The 14,961-nt window shown below is 38.2% G+C and overlaps 1 protein-coding gene across 2 annotated transcripts; it reads left to right on the forward strand.

Moving 5' to 3' along the window:
• Positions 1-6,031: 6,031 nt before the first annotated feature.
• On the forward strand, positions 6,032-13,874 carry LOC149060278 (uncharacterized). 2 transcript variants are annotated; one of them, XM_089220213.1, is made up of 2 exons: positions 6,032-6,502; positions 6,565-13,874. In XM_089220213.1, the coding sequence occupies exon 2, from the start codon at positions 7,346-7,348 to the stop codon at positions 12,524-12,526; it is 5,181 nt and encodes a 1,726-aa protein (XP_089076339.1). In that variant the 5' UTR covers positions 6,032-6,502; positions 6,565-7,345; the 3' UTR covers positions 12,527-13,874. The 2 variants fall into 2 exon arrangements, 1 of the variants encoding a protein (XP_089076339.1); XR_016190384.1 differs by having other exon boundaries at positions 6,033-13,262; positions 13,325-13,874.
• Positions 13,875-14,961: the final 1,087 nt, after the last annotated feature.

The following is a 14,961-nucleotide window of genomic DNA, read 5'->3' on the forward strand; positions in this document are numbered from 1 at the left end:
GGCAGAGCACACTGTAAAGCCAATATGAGTTCGAAAACAACAAATATTGCTACTTCTCCAGGAGGTTCGGATGTCCTCCAGGAGACTACTCCATTGGGTGAGCAAGGGAGCTCAGTGGGATCGAGTGACAATTCCAAGACCGCTGGCGTTCCTTCACAGGCGCTGGCGGGTACTCACGTGAGTGCCTCGAGATGTGACACAACCGCCTCGGAAACTGGAAAACAAATGGATTCAACGGAACGGACTGGAACCGAATCGGAACGTGAACACAAGAGGACGATTAACATAGCGATCCTTAATGAATCAGAACTCTTAAATATGATAAAAGGTTATGTGAACTCCATGAATGATTTTGCAAAAAAGACACGAAACGTCCATAAAGAACTTAAGGATACACTTACAAACACAGGATTAGTTCTTAATCAATACCTGAAGATCAAGAGTTCAACATCAACTGGGAAAAAGGTCAAAAATAGTAGTACCCAGACAGAGGAAATTCCCATTGACAATGCACAGGCAGAGACTATTCAGAGCAAGAAGAAGAGTTCTAGAAACGTATCCACGGATACCCCATGTTGGTGGTCTATGGAGCGGGACTCAGAGTTTAAGCCGACTCAAAATGGTTCACGGATAATGACATCAAACAAGCAGCAGTCGCAACATCATGAAAAAGATGAAGAAAACGGAAAAGAGTTCACAGTAGTAAACCGCAGAAAGGATGCAACGAGACCTAAAGAAAGCACATCTCCAAATGGTAATACTGAGACCACTAGGCAGGTAAGATGGCCCCGCCTGAAGAAGCAAGCAGTCATTCTTGATCGGTCCACGGGAAGTTCATCGTACGCGGAGATGGTTAGACAGGTAAAGAAGACGGTTCTTGATGGAAATTTAGAGATCGATATCATGACGAGGAGATCAAAGTCGGGAAATATTATACTGGAAACCCAGAATACAGAACAAGCAGACGCATTAGCGGAACTCCTTAAAGGAAAGGTAGGGGATGCAAGCGTAAGACGTCCGGCACAGACAATCCCTCTATTTTTTATGGGCATTGAAGAGTCGGTAGATGAATCTGAGCTTAGAGGCGCCCTGGAAGCTTTCGACGACGAGTTTAAAAGCATCAATAACATCTTTATAAGAGAAAATAGTAGTGGACTAAGAACGGCAGTTATTCGAGTACCATGGAGAGCTGGGCGTAGACTTATTAATGCCAAAAGAATCAAGATAGGGTGGGGCATGTGTAGAATAAAGGAGTTCGATGCGCGTGAGCAATCGTGCAATAAATGCAGGGAAAAAGGGCACTTCGCTAAAGATTGTCTTGGAGAAGAAAGAAGAAAGTGTTTCAACTGCAAAGAGATGGGACATCTAATTGCTAATTGCAAACAAGAAAGCAAGAGAGATGAAGCTAATAGCAAAAAAAGGGAGGCATTCGAGAGCCACACTCTCGCAGGGCCAAACAAGCAATGATAAGAATACTTCAAATTAACGTAGGGATGGGTCGGGCGTCACAAGGCCTGGCGAAGCAAGTGGCAGAAGAAATCAATGCAGACGCGATAGTGATAAGCGAGCCAAACAGAAATGAAGGGGAAGACAACGCATGGTATCCGGATTTAACGGGTAGAGCCGCGGTGGCGGTGACGGACAGAATACCAGTGGAAAACCCAGGTCAACCGGAACGAGGATTTAGGTGGGTTAATCTTTCAGGCATCCGCCTTTATAGCTGTTATTGGCCCCCCCAGTCTAGTTCGAGTATCACAGAATTCGCGGACTTCTTAGATAGACTGGAAATGAGCATAAGGGAATCAGTGCTACCGGTGATAGTCGCCGGTGATTTTAATGCCAAATCTGGCCACTGGGGTAGCAAAAAGGAAGACGCTCGAGGAGTTTTACTTATTGATTGGATGGCATCATTGAACCTGGCAGTGTGTAATAGAGGAAACAAACCTACTTTTGTCCGTGGAAGTTCAGTGTCACACATAGACTTAACATTTGCATCAAATAGCATAGTCAACAGAATAACTAATTGGAGAATTCTCGAAAAGGAGTCACTCAGCTTACACCAGTACATAACATTCGACTTTGCAGCGAATTCAGGAGAGAAATATCATCAAAAATCAGGACCAAGATGGAGCTGGAGGAAACAGGATGACAACAAACTGAAGGCGTTCATAGAAAGAAACACGTTTAAAGCGACAAATTGTGCACGGTCGGGGGTCGAGGAATTGGTAAAATATTTAGAAGAAGCGTGCAACAACAGCATGCCAAAAGGATCCTACCAGGGGAAAAAGAGACCACTACACTGGTGGACGACGGAGATAGCAGATTTGAGAAAAAAATGTTTAGGCGCTCGTAGAAAATTAAAACGAGCGACCAAAAGGAGCAACAACATCCAAAATAGTATTGAGCTCCAAAATTACAGAAATGCACAAAAAGAGCTCAAAAGGGAGATAGAGAGAAGCAAAAACAAAAGTTGGGATTTATTATGCAAACAGGTAGACACGGACCCGTGGGGACTACCGTATAAAATAGTCACGAAAAAGTTAATCGGCAGGAAGCCAATACCAGGCATCTCAGTTCCAGGGCGTATCGAAGCTATAGTGAACGAATTATTCCCTAGTAAGAATGAAATAATATGGCACAGGACGCAAGAAAAGATAACATTCCCTGAAATTACACATTTAGAAATATTAGAGTGTGCCAAAAAAATACCATTGGGAAAGGCACCCGGCCCGGACGGAATTCCTGACGGGATCATTAAGAGGTTGGCATTCGAAAGTCCAATGGTATTTGGTAATGTCTATAATTGTTGTTTAAAAGAAGCATATTTTCCAGAGGAATGGAAAGTAGCAAAATTAGTTCTTCTTAGAAAAGGCAGCAAACCCTTGGATCAGCCAAAATCATACAGACCGATCTGCTTGTTAAACACGGCAGGAAAGTTTTTTGAAAGACTAATCAAGAGCAGACTAGAACAGTACTTAGCAACGTCTGATGGCCTGAGCGAAAGACAATATGGTTTTCGAAAAGGGAGGTCTACGATAGATGCCATATCGAAGGCCATGGAGTTGGTAGATTCAGCGTCGTCGGGGCCCCTACGCAGAAGAGAACTGTGCGCACTAGTGGCACTCGATGTCGCAAATGCGTTCAATTCGGCAAATTGGGATATTATTGTAAAAGCACTTCGAAACAAAGGAGTCCCGGAGTACCTAAGAAATATTATACAAGACTACCTGAACAACAGATACCTAATTTATGGTGAAGGTAAGAAGAGGAAAGTTACATGCGGCGTACCACAGGGGTCGATCCTTGGACCAACTCTATGGAATATTATGTACGATGATCTTTTAAACATGGACTTGAACACACAGCGTCTAGGACTGACGGGGCACTCGTCAGCAGAACTGGTAGCTTTCGCCGATGACGTCGCACTTATTGTGACTGGACGTACGACAGATATCCTGGAAGATAGAGCAAATGAAGCGCTGGAAAAAGTTTCATCATGGATGAAGGAGAACGACTTGAAATTGGCTGTAGACAAGACAGAGTGCGTGATGTTAACAAAGAAAAGAGGGTACAAGGAACCAATATTCACACTCAACGGTACCATAGTTCAACCAAAGGAGAGTCTTAGGTACCTAGGTATAGAACTTAGTAAAAAACTTGGATATGGTACGCACATTCAAGCAGCAGCAGCCAAAGCAGGAAAAACTGCGAGTGCCCTACAGCGGATTTTACCAAATGTAAGAGGCGCCAGACAATGTAAAAGGAGGATTATGGCTTCAACGGTTCAGAACCAGCTGCTATATGGAGCACAGATTTGGGCAGGAGCTCTAGGACATGAGACTAACGTTAAAACACTGCTGGGACCACAAAGACAAATCGCCTTACGGGTAGCCATGGCGTACCGGACGGTATCAACCCATGCGATAATGGTGGTAGCAGGGATGATCCCGGTCCATTTATTGGCGAAGGAGAGAGAGAAGATGTACAAACAGACCAAAGAAGGAAAAGAGGTGAGTAAACAGGATCATCGAGTCAACACGTATAAAGAATGGCAAATTGAATGGGACCAAGCGAAAAAGGGCAGATGGACACACAGATTAATTCAGGACGTAGAGCGATGGTCAACAAGAGGATTTGGTAATACAGATTATCATCTCACTCAAATGATAACGGGTCATGGGTGCTTCGGCTCCTACTTGTATAAGTACAAGAAACGCCTGAGTCCGGAGTGCGTGGATTGCAAGGCTGTGGAAGATAGCGCAGAGCACACGATATTTGTGTGTGATAGATGGTGGAATAAAAGAAGAGATCTGGAAGCGAAAATAGGAGGAGACTTCGAAGTGGACTCGGTGATAAATTTAATGTTAAGGTCAAGAAACAATTGGAAGGCGGTGAAGACCTTTGTCGGGGAGGTTTTGAGGACAAAGGAAGAGGAAGAAAGGCAAGCCCAAAGAGAAGTTTTTGTAGAAGCAGTTAACTATTAGTTAAGTTTTTTCTTACGCTGTGCACCGAAGGTGAAATTAGAAGGGGTAGAGCCCTTCATTATTATGTATTTATTATGTATTTTAATGTATTTATGTGTTTACGTTTTCAATAAAAGATGTGGATAGGGTAGAAGGAAGGACGGCTCTACGGAGTGTAGTGCCCTTCTATCCCTAGCGCCACGATACCGCACAAAAAAAAAAAAAAAAAAAAAAAAAGTATATTACATCAAAAATTACAATTCACAATATACTATTAAATTATTATTTATAACAATTTAATGCCTTTTTATATCAATCTGAATTATACTCAATTTTCAGGTTTGTACTAAGTTAATTAACTAAAATTAGTTATATGAGTATAGCCCATACAATTTTCTCAACTAATATAGATAACAGCAAAATCATTTTTAAACTTATAACCTCATTCCAGTGGTATTAATTATTATAGCCAGTATACTATTATACTACTATCTATAATTATTAATCTAAACATTTACAAAAAATGGTTTAATTTTATAACTTGTAAGTTATTATTGTAACGAGTTACAGATTATTTATGTCACACTCTACGTATTTGCTTAGGTCAATAGAATGCAGAAACGTAGAGTACGAGCATATATATATTATTGCCATCACGCGATAGTCGAGTCTGAACCACTATGCAGAGACTATTGGACAACAGTCGAGTCTACATTTTTAAATCATATTAATATTTGGATTGGTGAACGGACACCTAGATCTCCGGTTAACTAGATCATCTAGATCTAAATGACACAAACAGGATCTAGTTAACAGGGGATCTATTTAACCACAAGGAACTAGTTGACCATAGGAGACCTAGTTGTCTCAGGATCTAAATTACTAGAAAAATACACGAAAATATTCAAATTTCAAAAATTTGTGAAAATAATTATAATTTATAGGGTCTTGAAAGTTTATGTCACAATATTATTATTTACTATTTCTCTGCGGCATACCGCATACGCAAATACACAATAGCATTTTCAAAATATTTCAATAAATGCTAAGCTTTTTATAACACCGACCTATTCACACCATTCTACCGGACTACGTTTCTCAGTACAATATTAAATCAGTATTTAACACGAACTAAGATACTAAAGGTAGTCAAGAACTCAAGACTATAGCCATAAGTCATTCAAAGGAATTCGCGCTTTCAATAACATTGTTCAATTTTCAAAAAATTAAGGTTAACAGGTGAGTATAGTTAATTTTTTGTGTGAGGTAAGGGTAACACATTTAAATTTCTTTAATTTTTTAGATGAATATGAATTATTTTATTCTTTAGTTAGGTTATTTATTCTTAAATAAAATAGGGAATTTAAACATTTTCTATAATTTTTTATTTAGTATTTACCAATTTAGTCATTATAATGAGCTATAAAATGAAACCTTTGTAGGTACAACAATATAATAATATTAATTTAATATTGTTGATTTATTACTAAACTATTGTCTATTAAGAATATTTAAGATTGAAGAGTTATTTCAATGTATTTGTTCGCGTTTATATGTCTTGGTGTTGCATTCGTTGTTGTTTTCGTTTTAGTATTTTCGCGCGATGCATTGCGTTGCGTATCGGTGCGTTACGTAGCCGCGGTCATTGTCGGCGGCGGCAACAAAGCCTCCGTGTGCGACAGACCGGTTATGTAATCGCGCTGTTATCATGGCACGGAAATGTTCGTTGTGTGTTAACATTTTTGATTTTTCGGTTATGTTTTTAGTAAAAAGTTAAAGTCATGCTCTCAGTGTCACAAGTTTTCTTAATTTCGCGTGTTTGTCCAGTTTTGTGTGGTGGCACTGAGACACTTATCTTCATCTTGTTGTGTCCGGCGGCATAGCCTTCGTGGTGAATGTCGTCGGCACCGTCGTTGTTTTTTTGCGCTTACTTCTCGTAGTGTACACATCAATTCGTTTATGTTCCTGTGTCTGCAGCCATTTGTTCTTTTGAAAAACACGTTTTTGTCACCTCTTCGTTTTTGTGAATCGGCCGTCTGGTAAAGTATCGTTCGAGGCAATTTAATATTGTCCAACGTCTAAACCTTTCTTTGTTTTTTAGCTTGCCAGCGGTCGCCTGTGAATAACGTTGTTTTGTCAATTGTGTGATCGTTCTTGGTCTGCAGAGCACAGCAATTTGTATTTTGTCTTCGTTGGTGATTGTGGCTTGGTGGTCGCACGTACTGGACTGTGATCGTTACTTTATAATACTGCTGTGTGCCGTCTTAGGCAGGTCATTACAGTTCTGGTACGGTCGCGTTGGGATTAAATCCGCCATCAATCACAATCACATGTAAGTATTGGTCGACCATATTTGTTTGTTTTTTCATTGTTTAAGGCCGACGGGCCTAGCCGCAAAGGCTATTTATTATTATTATACTTATAAAAATAGTGTTCCTATTAATTATTTATTGTGTGCCGTATGGGCCACATATTTTTCTTGTAATATTTTTATTGCATTATTTTATTGTAGTCATTGTGCAGCTATAAGGCCAGTATTATTATTGTTATTACTCGAATTATTGTTATTATACTTATTATTATTGTTATTGCACAAATATTTCTTATTGCATAAATTATTATTATTATATTTATTATCATTTTTCTATAAATCATTGTTTTTATTACATTTTATTATTATAAGGCTCATTTATTTATTTTCATTTAAGGCGAACAAGCCAGCCTATTATTTGTATTTAGGCACTTGCCGCGCCCACATTTGGTGACCTCGACGTGATTTGTACTTATATTCATATTTTTTGTTATTTTGATTTTGTATTCTCCTTAATTGTCGAACACATCACATTCAAGTTCAACAGATCAATCACAAACTCAACTGCACCATGTCGACTCCTGAGGCTGGGCCTTCCAAGGAAATGCGCAAATTGATCAAGCATCGAGTCTCGACTAAATCCACTATCCAAGTTATAAATGAATATGTCAAAAACTTCAATCCAGCAATTCATTCCAGTAGACAATTGCAAATAAGATTAACTAAATTAAATGAATGTATTGATTTATTTAATGAAGCTCAACAGTCTATTGCTGATTTAGATCAAGGACATGATGAAGAAAGGGAGCGATTGAAGTTTGAAGATGAATGCTTAACATTGAAGGCTACCATGGAAGATCTTATTGCCAAAAATACACCTGCTGAAATCGTTAACACTTCACACTCATCTCATTCATCCACTGGAGATTCTTTAAGACTTCCAACAATCCAGCCTCCGACCTTTAATGGAAATCTTGAAGACTGGCCTTCATTCTTTGATACGTTTAATGCACTCTTTCACAATAATGTAACTTTAAATGATGTGCAAAGACTCCATTACTTAAAAACCAGTGTGTGTGGACCTGCAGCTGATATTATAAAAACATTCACGATCACTGCTGAAAATTATCAGGTTGCTTACAATGAGTTGGTACGTCAATTTGAAAATAGAAGTCTAACCATTCAGACACACATACGTGCCTTACTGCAATCACCCAAAATAACTTCACCTTCTGCAGCTGATTTACGAAAATTGCACCACCACATTGCTTCACATGTTCGTGCTCTTAAAGCTCTTGGTCAGCCGGTGCAGTACTGGGACGCCTGGCTGGTGACTTTAATTTGTAGCCAACTTGATTCAATCACCGCTGGCGAGTGGCAGTTACGTCAAGACAACAAAGAGCTTCCGACTTATGAGCAGATCGAACTATTCTTGTCTAAGCGTGTATCAGCATATGAAGTATGCTCTAATTCAGTCAATATATCAGATAAAATTTCCAAAGCTAAACCTCCGTATCATAACCATGGCAATAACAAATCGTTGTTTACTCGCTCATCAGATCAAAAGACTATCAAATGTCCATTGTGTTCATCTGCACATAGAATATATCATTGTGATACGTTTGATAAATTGCCATTATCTGAGAAGAGAACTGTGGTCCGAAATGCCAAGCTCTGCTTCAATTGTTTAAATTATGGTCATCAAAGTGCAGATTGTAAATTTTCGCATTGTCCTAAATGCAACAAAAGGCATAATTCAAAATTGCATGAAGAACCTTCTAGTGAAAGACCAAGCATTTCTCAAACCAATGATGAACTAACATCACATCCCATTGCCACTGCCATGTGCACTGGGGTAGCCAACACACACTCTTCAAATTTAAATGTACTTCTAGCCACTGCTATTGTGAACATTTGTGACAAATTCGGAACTATGCATTCATGTCGAGCCGTCATGGATTCGGGCTCTCAATTAAATTTTATAACGGATTCCTTTGCTAAAAAATTGAAACTATCTGAAATAATGAAGTCTCTCAATATTATTGGTGTTTCGTCTATGTCATCTTCATCCAAACAACTTGAAGATACTACTGTGTGTTCACGTTTCGGTGATTATACTACAAAAATTACGTTGCATTCATTGCCAATCATTGTCAACTCACTTCCATCCCATTTAGTTATCCGTGAAAATTTGAAAATTCCTAATAACTTGCAAAATCTCTTAGCTGATCCACAATTTCATCTACCAGGACCAATTGACTTATTACTAGGTGCTGACCTATTTTTTGAAATTTTTTCTGGAACGAAGGTCGCACTGAATAAACATGCTGCTCTCCACCATACGAAATTTGGTTGGATAGTTACTGGCAAGGTTCTGGAGACATCAAACTGTAACAAGTCATCTGCCTTGATGGTAAATCACGATTCTGCTTTGTCTTTTTTTATATCAAAAAGTAATCAACGTACTATGGAGGAACTCAGGGCCGAGGAGCATTTCAAAGAAAATTTTTGTCGCAGTACAAATGGTCGCTTTATCGTGCGGTTACCACTATCTCAAAATCCTGATGTACTTGGCAATTCCCTCACTATGGCCGAAAAAAGGTTTTTCAATTTAGAAAGAAGACTTGCCAGAGACAACTCATTAGCTAAGCAGTATGATGAATTCATTCAAGAGTACATAGCGTTAGGTCACATGGAATTAACAACATCCGCCAGTGACAAGCCTATGTATTATTTACCACATCACGCGGTCTTCAAATCAGACAGTTCAACAACAAAACTTCGTGTAGTTTTTGATGGGTCTGCGGAATCAACTTCTGGACTTTCATTAAATGATATTATGCTGAGAGGACCAAAGATCCAACCTGATATCTATAATATTTTATTGCGTTTCCGCTTAAACCGTATTGCACTAACTGCTGATGTGGCAAAGATGTATCGCCAAGTGTTAGTGGATGAAGGAGACTGTTATCTACAACGAATAGTTTATCGCTCGCATCCTGATGAATCTTTGAAACATTTCAACTTAAAAACTGTGACCTACGGTACAAAGTCTGCTTCCTTTTTGGCAACACGTTGCCTATTCCAACTTGGTTATGAACATCGTGATACTGCAATTGGTCAAACTATTTGTAATGATTTTTATGTAGATGACCTCATTAGTGGAGGTGACTCTGATCAGGATTGTTTTTCAATATATGAACAGCTTCAATCCATTTTGGGCTCTGCTGTTTTTCCTCTACGAAAATGGTGCTCAAGTTCTAAAGATCTCCTCAATCGCCTGCCTCATGCGCAGGATGATCCAAACTTTATGGTCAAATTAAGTGAGGACGATGTAGTGAGTGCCTTGGGACTGTTGTGGCAGCCATCTATTGACAGTTTTCGGTTTTTAATGAAGAAATGGACGCCACCTCAGTTCATTACCAAGCGCAGTCTTTTATCAAATATAAATAGTGTGTATGATCCTATCGGCTTCATTTCTTGTGTGCTAATCAAAGGCAAAATTTTTATGCAACAAGTGTGGAGTTTTAAAATGGATTGGGATGAACCATTGCCTGGAGAATTATATTCAAAGTGGATCAAGTTTTATTCGAGTTTGGGTAACCTTGATAAATTGATCATACCAAGATTAGCACTAGCACATTGTTCTACCAGATATACACTTCATGGCTTCTGTGATGCCTCACAGAATGCATTTGGTGCTTGTGTCTATATCCGTTCAGAGACCAGCGACAATGTTTTTGTTGTAAATTTATATACATCCAGATCTCGAGTTGCACCAATCAAGGCCACTACCATTCCACGCCTTGAATTATGTGGTGCTTTACTATTGGCTGAATTAATTACTGAGGTTAAGGACGAACTCAAAAAATCAAATATTACCGTGACGTCAAATAATACTTATTTATGGACGGACTCAACTATCGTCCTTGCATGGATCAATAGTTTATCTCTCTTTCAAGTCTACGTTGCCAATCGCATTGCTCGAATAAATGATCTAACGCATGCATCACAATGGCATCATACCCCGACTTCTGAAAATCCTGCAGACCTAATCTCCAGAGGTGTAGATGCAGACTCAGTAAGCACTTGTTACATTTGGTGGCACGGTCCAAAATGGTTGAGTAAAGATAAACAAAGTTGGCCCAAAAATCCTACCTTACCATCAGAATTACCAGAAATTCGGCCTATCAATATGGTATTGTCGGCCATAGCAGAAGAAAATTTCTGGATTTTGAATAAATATTCAAGTTGGATTATGCTCATAAGAATCACTGCTTTGGTACGCCGATTTGTCTCCAATTGCAAGGATTCCCTATCAAAACACCCTGAGAGACGTGTTTTTGATTCTATCACACTAAATGAGTTACTGCTAGCTGAACGTTTTTGGTTAATCAAGGCTCAAAGTTCTGCATTTCATGATGAATTGGTGTGCTTGAAGGCTAAAAAAAATGTGCATCGCAAAAGTGCATTGACTTCGCTAAGTCCGTTCATTGACGACGAAGGCTTAATCAGGGTTGGTGGTCGACTTACAAATGCGCATATGCATTGCAGCAGCAAGCATCCAATCGTTCTTCCTTCCCGAGCCACAATAACTAAATTAATATTTCGTTACGAACATTGTCGCCTCATGCATGTAGGCCCTCAAGCTTTACTGGCTCATATATCTATAAAATATTGGGCTATTCGAGGCAGAATTGTAGCCAGAAAGGTTGTCCAGCAATGTGTACAATGTTTTCGAGCGAATCCTAGATTTTCAGCCCCACCAATGGCTCCGTTACCAAAGGAGCGTGTGACAATTGACAGAGCTTTTAATCGCACTGGAGTAGACTTCTGCGGACCAGTTTTAATTAGGAGTGGTATTAGACGAGTCACTGCTATTAAATGTTACATCGCCGTCTTTGTATGCTTTGTTACCAGAGCGGTGCACCTGGAGCTAGTTACTGACCTGACAGCCGATGCATTTATTGCTGCTCTATCAAGGTTCATGTCCAGGAGGGGAATGTGCTCGCATTTGTATAGTGACAATGCTACAAATTTTGTAGGAGCTCACAAGGTGTTGAAACAGTACTTCTCACAAAGTAGCAAAAACCAGCGAGTCACGGATCTGATGGCTAACCAGGGAATACAGTGGCATTTTATTCCTCCTTCTGCACCCCATTTTGGCGGCCTCTGGGAGGCAGCTGTAAAGTCCGCCAAACGGCTTATGCTAAAGATCACAAAGGGTGCACTACTTACTGCGGAAGAGCTGAATACTTTGTTGTGTAAGATCGAAGCTGTTTTAAATTCACGTCCTATGACATCGTTGTCTGATGACCCCAGTGAATATAAGGCCCTTACTCCAAGTCATTTCATTATTGGAGGGAATCTCATGTTGCCACAAGAGCCGGATTTATCGGCCGTTCCTATGAACAGATTGCGTAGATTTCAATTAATGCAAGCACAGCTACAAAGATTCTGGACCCGTTGGAGCATGGAATATCTACCACAGATGCAAAAACGCGGTAGGTGGACTTCTCCAAGCAGAGCTATTCAAGTCGGTGATCTGGCAATACTTAAGGAAGACAATGTCCCCATTCTACAGTGGAAGTTAGTCAGAATCAGTGCCGTGCACCCCGGGGCAGACGGAATCATTCGAGTTGTGACCATCAAACAGAGTGCTGGTGCTGAAATGAAGAGACCTGTCGTCAAACTTGCACTCTTACCCAGTACTGTCGACATTGCAGATTCCGAAGACCCCATTCCTTCTTAATTTCATTGAATTCATTTATTTGTTATCATATTCTTTTTTGGATTACCATTATTTATTTGTTATTATATTTTTTTTTTTTTTTTTTTGGATTGCTATTATCTATTTATTTTTTTTGTTTTCTTTTTTAAATGTTTATAATCTATTTATATTGTTAGCTAATCGAATGTTTATGTTATACTATATCATATTTAATTTGTGTTGAATTGAAACTCCTGCGTCCTTTCAAGGCGGGGAGAATGTTCGCGTTTATATGTCTTGGTGTTGCATTCGTTGTTGTTTTCGTTTTAGTATTTTCGCGCGATGCATTGCGTTGCGTATCGGTGCGTTACGTAGCCGCGGTCATTGTCGGCGGCGGCAACAAAGCCTCCGTGTGCGACAGACCGGTTATGTAATCGCGCTGTTATCATGGCACGGAAATGTTCGTTGTGTGTTAACATTTTTGATTTTTCGGTTATGTTTTTAGTAAAAAGTTAAAGTCATGCTCTCAGTGTCACAAGTTTTCTTAATTTCGCGTGTTTGTCCAGTTTTGTGTGGTGGCACTGAGACACTTATCTTCATCTTGTTGTGTCCGGCGGCATAGCCTTCGTGGTGAATGTCGTCGGCACCGTCGTTGTTTTTTTGCGCTTACTTCTCGTAGTGTACACATCAATTCGTTTATGTTCCTGTGTCTGCAGCCATTTGTTCTTTTGAAAAACACGTTTTTGTCACCTCTTCGTTTTTGTGAATCGGCCGTCTGGTAAAGTATCGTTCGAGGCAATTTAATATTGTCCAACGTCTAAACCTTTCTTTGTTTTTTAGCTTGCCAGCGGTCGCCTGTGAATAACGTTGTTTTGTCAATTGTGTGATCGTTCTTGGTCTGCAGAGCACAGCAATTTGTATTTTGTCTTCGTTGGTGATTGTGGCTTGGTGGTCGCACGTACTGGACTGTGATCGTTACTTTATAATACTGCTGTGTGCCGTCTTAGGCAGGTCATTACAGTTCTGGTACGGTCGCGTTGGGATTAAATCCGCCATCAATCACAATCACATGTAAGTATTGGTCGACCATATTTGTTTGTTTTTTCATTGTTTAAGGCCGACGGGCCTAGCCGCAAAGGCTATTTATTATTATTATACTTATAAAAATAGTGTTCCTATTAATTATTTATTGTGTGCCGTATGGGCCACATATTTTTCTTGTAATATTTTTATTGCATTATTTTATTGTAGTCATTGTGCAGCTATAAGGCCAGTATTATTATTGTTATTACTCGAATTATTGTTATTATACTTATTATTATTGTTATTGCACAAATATTTCTTATTGCATAAATTATTATTATTATATTTATTATCATTTTTCTATAAATCATTGTTTTTATTACATTTTATTATTATAAGGCTCATTTATTTATTTTCATTTAAGGCGAACAAGCCAGCCTATTATTTGTATTTAGGCACTTGCCGCGCCCACAGTATTTACCAATTTAGTCATTATAATGAGCTATAAAATGAAACCTTTGTAGGTACAACAATATAATAATATTAATTTAATATTGTTGATTTATTACTAAACTATTGTCTATTAAGAATATTTAAGATTGAAGAGTTATTTCAATGTACTATGTCAACATTTAATATTAATTAATAAATAAATAGTAAGACATAACCGTTTTATCATGAAAACTAAATACTGTCTTTTTAACTTTTATTTATTAAATTGTATGTTTAAATGTTACTGTAAATTAACTTGTTTGAAATAAACAAATTTAACATTTTAAAAACAATACAACTACCTAATTAAACAATTTATTATTACAATTTTAAAATTATTGAAGAACGAAAAAAGTTGTTTATTTAAAAATGAGGAAAGTAACTAGTTTCTATCTTTAAGCCAGGAACGATAAAAAATTTAGCTCCTTTTTAACAAGATGTAAACTAGTTCCTTTTTTAAGGAACTTTCCAAGCACTGGACAATATTCACATGTGTCACAACTCCCAAGTCTATCTCTAACTTTACCTATCATTAAAATTATAACTGACATTTAAATGTTAAAAATAGTATATTTAATTTGTCTTTAAACTTTAATAATTGTCTCGGAGCAAAGAATTCTACCTCGTGAACCTAATAAAGTAATAAATAATATTAGTTATAATTGTTATTATACTGACACAAAACGAGTATACATTTGATATTTTTCTGATTTTTCTGATTTTCAGATTATTTTATGAGTTATAACAAAGTCAAATATTGTGTTAATTTATTTTAAGTTTAATACAATGCTAATCGAGAGATTTATTTTCCGTAACTTGTAATTTCTAATACAATTCAATATTTCAATACAAATTTTTACAATGAAAGTATTTTGTATCTTTTGGCAAAATAAGATTCATGAAATTAATATAAAATGTATCACAATGCAAGATGCAATATAATTGTATTTTTGATACTGCCC

The sequence above is a fragment of the Diuraphis noxia genome, unplaced genomic scaffold (assembly GCF_037042655.1).
Source record: "Diuraphis noxia isolate RWA-SAM2 unplaced genomic scaffold, SU_Dnox_SAM2 contig0001, whole genome shotgun sequence".
Lineage (NCBI taxonomy): Eukaryota > Metazoa > Arthropoda > Insecta > Hemiptera > Aphididae > Diuraphis > Diuraphis noxia.